Source organism: Ovis aries, chromosome 10 (assembly GCF_016772045.2).
Source record: "Ovis aries strain OAR_USU_Benz2616 breed Rambouillet chromosome 10, ARS-UI_Ramb_v3.0, whole genome shotgun sequence".
In the NCBI taxonomy this organism is placed as follows: Eukaryota; Metazoa; Chordata; class Mammalia; order Artiodactyla; family Bovidae; genus Ovis; species Ovis aries.
The window spans coordinates 18,708,462-18,717,819 of record NC_056063.1 but is presented as its reverse complement, the minus strand read 5'-3'; the positions used below and the strand labels follow the sequence as shown (position 1 = coordinate 18,717,819).

Sequence of the window (9,358 nt, the reverse complement as noted above, 5' to 3'; positions counted from 1 at the left end):
CCTGGTGCAGAATAATCTCTAATAAATTAAGTTTCTAACCCCCGCTTTCCGAGAAACACAGGATTTTATTATCCTGAAGGAGGGTGGAGGGCCTCTTTAATTTGAGTCCTTCTCGTGACAAGGACAGATTTATGTGGGGCCATGGCATTGGACGGCTCCTGGCACTTACACCAGAGACTGCTCTTCCAGACTTGCCAGCCTGACAAGCTGACGACAAGAATGAAGACAGGCTAGCATGGTGACATGATGGAAAGGCAGAACCATAGTCGAAATGTGTGGAAATTCTGGGTTCCTGCAGCAAAGAGTTTTTTTTTTTCCTTCCTCTTCTCCCCGTTAGTTTTGTTTTGTTTTGTTTTCAAAAAATGCTTTATTATTTATTTATTTGGCTATTCCAGGTCTAGCTGTAGCTTGTAGGATCTAGTTCCCTGTCCAGGGATCAAACCTGGGGCCCCCTGTGCCGCGGCCAGCACAAGCAAGAGTCACACCTGCACAGGGAGAGAACGGAGCGTCCCCGCTAAGAAAATAAGAGATAGACAAAAGATGGGGTTGAGAGGATCAGACCAAAATGGCTGATACCTTGCTTTATTGTGCTGCGGTATATATAGGGTAAAGTACGTGACTTAAGGCACTCACAAGGTTGTTTTTTAATCTCAGGATACAATCACCAGACCCTTACCATTGTATATAGAACACAATCAGAATATCTATCTTCTATGAAGTATACACAATAAGATAATCTATCTTCTATGAAATGTTGCCGAAACCAAACATCTTGGAGCCTTAAGGGTTACAAAAGTTCTTGAGGGTGGCGGGACAGGGAGCTTAGGCACATGTCCTAGGGCCCGGCATACCTGCCAGGGAGCTCCCAAGACTTAACCCTTCACGGGTCGTCCCCCGCAGCTCCCCTCTCTTTATTTTTTAAAAGCTCCATAAGATGTTGGTGTTGCAACATGTTTTTATGTATTAAAACTCTCATATGTAGAAATTCTTTAACAATACTACGAATAAGGCAAGGAGCTAGACAAATTATGATAAGCACAACAGTCAGAACCTCGCCCATAGCAATTATACTTCGCCACAGTGAATGAAGGCTAGGAAAGTTAGAAAATAAATTTTGTAAAAAAATTATCGACCGTATCAGCTATATTCAAAGTAGCTTTTGGAGAATTTTCGATGTCAAGAATTTCATTGCGCAATTGTAAAAGATCTAAAGAAACATTAGTATTAAACCAAATTCCTTGCAGATGTTTTTTCACCTTATCCCACGGAAAGTCAGAAGTATTGTAAGGCTTTTTTGTAACACAAATCCATTTATAATTAGCATGGCATTGAATTTTCATGCGAAAATTAATGCTCTGAACTTGTTCTCCTAGAACTCTAACTACATCATATAAAGCGGATAATCTATCTTCTATTTTTTTATCTATATCTTCTTGAGTTCCCATTACTTTAGTAACATTATATGACAAGGAATCTACAGTATGAGCAGCTTGAATGGATTGTGCTAAAGATACAGAAGCAGTAACAGCAGTTGCTATAAGGGTGATTAAAGACACTATACCCAGAATAATCAGGCTCAGACCTCTTTTAGGACGGCTAAGAGCCGTATTAATGCGTTGTAACAATTCTAAAGCAGTTTCATCATACCATTCTTCAGTTATTTCAACAGGTAACATTACAAAAGCAGGTTGTTTTACTATTATAACTTGTTCTCCTTTGGCTACACCTCTAATGCAATTAGTAAGTATGCAATTAGAACAATTTAAATGATAAATATTCAATGACAGTGTTATTTCCATATGGCCTTGTATCAACATGAATGGATAAGGGACACAAGCTCGGGGATATAAAAATCCTGTAACTCCCACATCATCATATTTACTTCCACTAATATTGGGCTGTAAATATAGGCTATTGCCATGACCAAAAGCAGCCAAAAGTTTCCATAGTTCTGTCTGATATATAGGAGCAGTGTTTACAGAAAGAATGGGTGGATGCTGTCCTCGATATTCGGGGAAATCAGGTGTTCCTCCAGGTGCCCAGTCCCATAAAAGGGTGGTATTGGCATTGTTGATGTTATACACCGATGCAATTCGTGCTCGACATAAAGTCCAAGGAGTGTCTATTCCTATGCCGATGCTTAAATGTTTGTCACAAAACGGAATGTCGAGGGGGTCCGGTTCCGTCACCGTACGATCTCTTTCCGGTTTTTTCATCAATGCCTGAAATAGTCACTCGAGGATAGGATATATCAGCTGACACCTGTATACAATGAGGATGCTGTGATTGATAAGAAAAGCACATAGGGTATTGAGTAGTAAGACCATAAAAGGAGATATTGGCTTGCTGAGGAGAAATGTGAATATCTGATTTTCCTCCTAAAAGACTTCTATCATTAACATATACAGGTACTGTTTCTTTATCCCATCCTAAGGATTGAATCATAGGCGGATCAGGAATGTATGCCCAAAAAGCCGCAGCTGCCCCGTTTTGTATCCGCTGTAACAATAATAATAACATGATCAGTATTTTTGCAGGCGTCACTGGAGGTTGTACATGAGCCTCATTCCAAGCATATCGCATCAGCGCCTCAATCTGCCTCTGGGTAGGCAGCTCACTCGTGGGCTCGCTCAGTGTCATGCGTTGCATTTGATGTGTCAGGGAGTTCTCTGCCGCGCGTACCAGCCTTTCCGGAATCCAGCGCGGCGCTTCGGCATCCTGTGGAAAAACACAAACATGCCCTCGTCCCCATATTAGTACAGGGTCTGGCCCATACCACAGATTGGTAAGTGGATCCTTCCATCGTACAAGTGGTTTTTTGCATGAGGATCGTTCTCCCCAAAAACTCTGGGCTGCTGAATTGCCTTCTGCGTCTAAAGTTAAAAAATTTAAAACATAAAGAGCATGGTTTAAGGCGTTATGCGGTGAGGGGCTATACAGTTCATTCCCCTTTTTTTGTTTTAATAATTGATGTTTAAGGCGTTGATGGGCTCGTTCCACAATACCTTGTCCCTGTGGATTATAAGGAATTCCTGTTTTATGATGAATTTGGAAAGAAAGACAAAACGTTGAAAAGAACGGCTAGTATAACCAGGTCCATTATCTGTTTTAAGGGTTTGTGGGATTCCTGAAGTAGAAAAGCAAAACAGCAAATGTTGAATACAGTGACGTGTTGATTCTCCAGTGTGAAGGGAAGCCATGAGAAAATTGGAAAAAGTGTCAATAGAGACATGAACATATTTAAGACGTCCAAATTGAGGAATGTGAGTAACATCTGTTTGCCAGAGGTGATTAGGGCGTAAACCTCGAGGGTTGACACCATATTGAGGGAGAACAAAGAATTGAGGACAAGTAGAGCAAGATTTAACAATTTGCCGTGCAGCTTCACGGGAAATTTTAAATTGCAACCGTAAAGAATGACTATTTTGGTGATGTAAATCATGGGATTTTCGGGCTGCATCAATAGCTGATTGGAAAAACACTTGTTTAGTAAGAACGTCCGCAGTGTGATTGCCTTGTACCAGGGCACCAGGAAGGGTGGAATGTGCACGAATATGTCCAAAGAAACAGGGGTGTTGGCGGCAATGGAGAACCTGTTGAATCAATGTAAATAAGTTAAGAACTTCAGGAGAGGTGGTGCCGATAATTGGAACAGTTTCAATCATCTGTAAGGCACCGACCACATAGGAGCTGTCCGTAAATAAATTGAAGGAAGTAGGTACAGTTAGCAACTCTTGGTGGACTGCAAATAATTCCACAACTTGAGCAGAAGAAAAACTGGTTTGTGCGTAATAGGTTTGATGGTTAATGATTAAAGCTGCAGTTCCATTAGAAGATCCATCTGTAAATATAAGTGTCGCTTCGGGAATAGGTTGTTGGCGAACTATTTTTGGAAAAATAAAGGCATGAGAGCTAGCAAATTGTAACAATTTATCAGAAGGGTAATGATGAGTAATCCGTCCCGGGTAATTTGCAAAAGCTATAGACCAATTATCTGAAAATTGAAAAAGCCAATCTTGTTGTTCTAAAGCATAAGGAACACAAATGAAGGGGGTTCCATACCAAAATATTGGATGGCCTCGTGACGTCCCTTTGCTACAATTTTGCAACAAGTTCATAGTAAGGGAGCAGATGTTTAGTTGGAGTAGCAGACAAATATATCCATCGCAAAGGTTTATCTTGATAGAGAACCCCTGTGGGTGCTCGGGGGGTAGGAAGTATATACAAACCCCATGATCGTTCGTAGTCACAATAAGTAATCTGTTGTTGTCTAATAGCTTCTTCTATTGATTGTAAAGCAGTTCGTCCTTCTAAAGAAAGTGTTCGGGGTGACGCAGGATCAGAGTCACCTTTAAGGATGTCAAATAATGGCTGCAAGGTATAAGTGGGTAATTTTAAATAAGGATGTATCCAATTAATGTCTCCTAAAAGTTTTTGAAAGTCATTTAGAGTTTTTAAATGGTCAGTCTGTAATTGTACTAATTGGGTATTATAAACACGAGGATATAAGGAGAAACCCAAATAATTATAAGGAAAATGAGTCTGAATTTTTTCATCAGCAATAACAAGACCATTAAGGCTTAAATGTTGTTTTAGAATCGAAAAAGCTTGATACAATAGATGTTCGTCAGCATGAGCTAGTAATATATCATCCATATAATGAACCAAATATAGCTGAGGAAAATGTTGACGAACGGGAGCTATTGCTGTAGCAACAAATTTTTGGCACAGCGTAGGGCTATTAGTCATTCCTTGCGGGAGAACTCTCCATTGATAGCGTTGCATAGGCTCTTTAAAATTAACAGAGGGTAAACTGAAAGCAAATCTTTTGCAATCTTGAGGTGCAAGAGGAATAGTGTAAAAACAATCTTTTAAATCTATAACAATGATATAGGATTTATCAGGTATAGCAGAAGGAGTGGGCAACCCAGGTTGTAGGGCTCCCATATGCATCATTGTTTCATTTACCTTACGAAGGTCTTGTAGCAATCTCCATTTCCCAGACTTCTTTTAATAACAAAATTGGGAATTCCAAGCAGAGGTAGAGGGTTCAATATGCCCAAGTCTCAGCTGTTCCTGCACCAGCTGTTGTGCGGCAGAAAGTTTTTCCTGTGTTAGGGGTTACTGATCGACCCATACCGGTTCCTCAGATTTCCAATCAATAGGATCGGCATGTGTCACAGGAGAATCAGAGGTCCCTAGGAAAACACCCCAAGCCTTTTCGATCTTGATTAGGTTTTAAATCAAGGGGCAAAATGATGCCTTGATGTTGTTTACCTAAACCTTGATTTGGAAGTAAGCCCTGATCTAACATCAAATCTGTCACAGTGGGTGAAGGACTATATAAATAAACACCCATTTTGCTTAATATATCACGCCCCCATAGATTAACTGGAAGATAGGGCAGAATATAAGGTTTAAATTGGCCTGTATGTCCATCTTTATCCTTCCAAGTAAGAAGGGATGAACTCTGTTCTGGATTGGTAGTTTGGCCAATACCCTGGAGAGTGGAAATAGCCATCTGTTTTGGCCATGTAGTAGGCCAATATTTATCAGAAATAACACTAATATCGGCCCCTGTATCAAGCACTCCGCGGAAAAGCTTACCATTAATGCGTAGCTCAAGTTCTGGTCGTGCCTTGGTAACATTTTGCACCCAAAAGGCGTCAGAGGACCCGAAACCTTTATCTTGACGGTCTCGGTTAATTGTTTTTCCTTGTATGACTAATGGAACTAAAAGAAGTTGAGCTATACGCTGTCCTGCATTGATCACAATAATTTTGTTAGGAGCGGAGGCTAATATTTTTATCTCTCCTGTATAATCAGAGTCAATCACACCAGGATGAATAAGTATTCCTTTTAAAGACGCACTGCTGCGCCCTAAAAGCAGTCCAGCTGTCCCTGGAGGTAAAGGCCCAAACACTCCTGTGGTAAGGGTTTGGACCCCCATCTCGGGAGTTAATACTGTGTAGGAGGTGGCACAGAGGTCCAATCCCGCGCTGCCTCTTGTGGCTCGACAGAGGTCTGCAATGGTCCTTTGGAACCTGCAGTGTTGCCCCATAACATTGTTTCGGGGCCAGGGCTGGCCCTCACCCAGTTTCCCGAAACCGGGGCAAAGGATTACCTTGAACATCCGTTTTGGAACGGCAATCCCGCGCCCAATGCTTTCCTTTTTTACAGCGTGGGCACAAATTAGGAGTGTTAACAGGGCTTTGTTGTTTTGAGGGCACACTGCAGCCCGATGGCCAGGCTGACCACAAACAAAGCAACCCGAATTACCTGACTTTTGAAGTCCTTTCTTGTTCCGGGCTTGCTGCTGGAAAAGTACCTCTTTATGCTTTTTCCTTGTAATGCTGCTGCCATAGCAATGCCTTGCATGTAGGAGGGTCCAATGTCAGCACAAATGCGAATAAAATCAGACAGATCTCCTTTTTCGATAAGGTCTTAAAGCAGCTTGACAAGCAGAGTTAGCGTTTTCAAAAGCCAATTGTTTTGCCAATAACATCCCAGCCTGTTCATCTGACATTATCTTACCTATAGTATCTAAAAGTCGTGCCACGAAGTCCTGGTAAGGCTCATCAGGTCCCTGCCGGACTTTTGAAAGATCCTCTGTCTTAGTACTGGAGCTAGGAAGTTTTTTCCATGCCTGCCGAGCCGCATTTGATATTTGTGCATATGCACCAGGTAAGAAATTAAGTTGAGTATCAGTAGCCTGGTAAGGGCCTTCACCAATCAACATTTCATAGGAGGTCTGTATACCTTGCTGTCGGTTAACATCAGCTATACGAGCACATTGTTCAAAAATTCAGATTTCCATAATAAATAATCTCCCCTGAGAGACATGCCCTAGCTGTCTGCTTCCAATCATTTGGAGGTAAAGCTTGAGTACCCAAATTTTCTATCATAGCAATGGTGAATGGAGCGGTAGGACCATATTGTGAGCAAGCAATCTTTAACTCTTTCAGTTGTTTAAAAGGCAGTGATTCATAATAACGCTGGTTGTTATTTTCAAAGACAGGAAAAGCAAGAGAAAAATCAGAGACAACCTCACCAAGTCGCTGTGCCTGTCTCAATGCCTTTTGCAGCGGAGACATGTTCTCAGACGGTGGAGGGGGCCCTGGACGGGGATCGAGACCAGCCACAACAGAAGGAGCATAAGCAGGGGGAAGAGGCGGAGCAGAAGGAGATTTGGCATTGTTACTAGGAAGCTTGATTCCTGCGTTCTGTAAAGCAATAGTGAGGTTTTTAAAACATTTAACCAATTCATCTTTAGATGTTAACGCCCCTTTTTCTTGTGCTAAAAAACCCCAATCTTCTTGATGGTATTTAGCAGCTTCTTCGTCTAATTCTGCCTCATCTGTGGATGAAAGTAAATCATCATTATCCGAAGGACGCAATAAGTTAGAAAACGGAGGGTTGCTTTCAACCCCCTCGGGAACAGCATACCTGGGTTCCGAATCAGGAACATGGAGAGGATCGTCTTCCTGTTTTAATAAATTTCCTAAACGTTTTAATTCATCATTATCAAAGTCCAGGCAGTCACGAATTAGTGTCCAAAAGGATAAAGTTTCGACAGGGATTTTTTCAGGGCCATGTAAAGTATAATGAGTCTGAATTTGTTCCCCTACCTTCTTCCATGTCTCTAAATTTACTGTACCTTCTCTGGGGAACCAAGGGCAAACTTCCTCGATGAATGAAAGAAAATTGATTAATTTAGGTTTAGAAACAGTAATTCCCCTATGTTTTAACATTACAGATAACATATGCACAAACAACTGACGACTATGCGTCTGTCCCATATTTATACTCTCAACTATATACCTTACTACTCCTCCTCAAATTAATTCACTTGTTTACTCATATACTCACTCTTTTCAATTAATAAGAGTAGTGGCGAGGAAAACTGTCGAGCTCGAGCCCCACGTTGGGCGCCACCTGCCGCGGCCAGCACAAGCAAGAGTCACACCTGCACAGGGAGAGAACGGAGCGTCCCCGCTAAGAAAATAAGAGATAGACAAAAGATGGGGTTGAGAGGATCAGACCAAAATGGCTGATACCTTGCTTTATTGTGCTGCGGTATATATAGGGTAAAGTACGTAACTTAAGGCACTCACAAGGTTGTTTTTTAATCTCAGGATACAATCACCAGACCCTTACCATTGTATATAGAACACAATCAGAATATCTATCTTCTATGAAGTATACACAATAAGATAATCTATCTTCTATGAAATGTTGCCGAAACCAAACATCTTGGAGCCTTAAGGGTTACAAAAGTTCTTGAGGGTGGCGGGACAGGGAGCTTAGGCACATGTCCTAGGGCCCGGCATACCTGCCAGGGAGCTCCCAAGACTTAACCCTTCACGGGTCGTCCCCCGCACCCTGTAGTGGGAACTCAGAGTCTTAGCCACTGGACCACCAGGGAAGTCCTTGTAACAGACCTTCTTGCTCCACAGGGGGAATAATTTTTACTGTTAAAGATCTGGTCCTTGCCCCCAGTGCCCTCTGGCATTTTGTGTCAATGCATGGCAGCAACATAGAGGACCCAGAGGAAAGAGACAGTTGTGTCCACCAGCACGCACTGACACAATGAGTGCTGCTTGATACAGACTCCCACCGTGGGACCCCCAGGTCATGGGACTGACCTTTCCAGAAGGCAATGAAGTCATCCAACAATAACTGTCTCAGTGGAAGGAGATGTGTGTCTCTTAAAGGAGAGCTTAGGTAGCTCACTTGTTCTGATTCATTCTTCTCTTTTCTTACCCTTTTGCACTGAAATCATGTGAGATGTCCTAGACTGTCTCTCTGAAGTTGTCCTCTATTTTTGGTCACCATGTCGATAAAATATGAAACCATACCCTGGAATCCCTGAAAGCAGTACCGTACCTTGATGAAGCATTGAAATTCTTCTAGAGCTTCCCTGGTGGCTCAGGTGGTAAAGAATCTGCCTGCAATGCAGGAGACCTGGGTTCAATCAATCCCTGGGTTGAGAAGATCCCCTGGAGAAGGGAATGGCTGCCTACTCCAGTACTTTTGCCTGAAAAATGCCATGGACAGAGGAGCCTGGTGGGGCTACAGTCCACGGAGTCACAAAGAGTCAGACAAGACTGAGCAACTAACGCTTTTGAACAGGAAAAAAAAAAAATGTCAAATTAGTAAGACATCTCTCTCTTATGTGTATACATTATCTCACTTCATCGTCTCAGGTGGAGGGTATTACTATTTTATACGTGAAAACAATGGACTGCATAAACTGAGAAAAAATGCATGGTTTTGCTATATTAGTTTTTCAGTGCTCCATAAAAAATGGCCACAAACTTAGTGGTTGAAGACAACAGACATGCATTCCCCTGAATTG

At 42.0% G+C, this 9,358-nt stretch overlaps 1 protein-coding gene across 3 annotated transcripts; it reads right to left on the bottom strand.

Annotated features, from left to right (window-relative positions):
* Positions 1 to 541: 541 nt before the first annotated feature.
* On the bottom strand, positions 542 to 8,374 carry LOC121820426 (uncharacterized). 3 transcript variants are annotated; one of them, XR_009595112.1, is made up of 2 exons: positions 7,870 to 8,374; positions 542 to 2,718 (listed from the first exon to the last, which is right to left on the bottom strand). XR_009595112.1 is itself a non-coding variant. In XM_060394036.1 (2 exons), the coding sequence occupies exon 2, from the start codon at positions 2,214 to 2,216 to the stop codon at positions 1,101 to 1,103; it is 1,116 nt and encodes a 371-aa protein (XP_060250019.1). In that variant the 5' UTR covers positions 2,217 to 2,718; positions 6,535 to 6,662; the 3' UTR covers positions 542 to 1,100. The 3 variants fall into 3 exon arrangements, 2 of the variants coding, with proteins under 2 accessions (XP_060250019.1, XP_060250020.1); XM_060394036.1 differs by lacking the exon at positions 7,870 to 8,374 and adding an exon at positions 6,535 to 6,662; XM_060394037.1 differs by lacking the exon at positions 7,870 to 8,374 and adding an exon at positions 6,535 to 6,662 and having other exon boundaries at positions 542 to 2,499.
* Between the last annotated feature and the right edge of the window lie 984 nt (positions 8,375 to 9,358).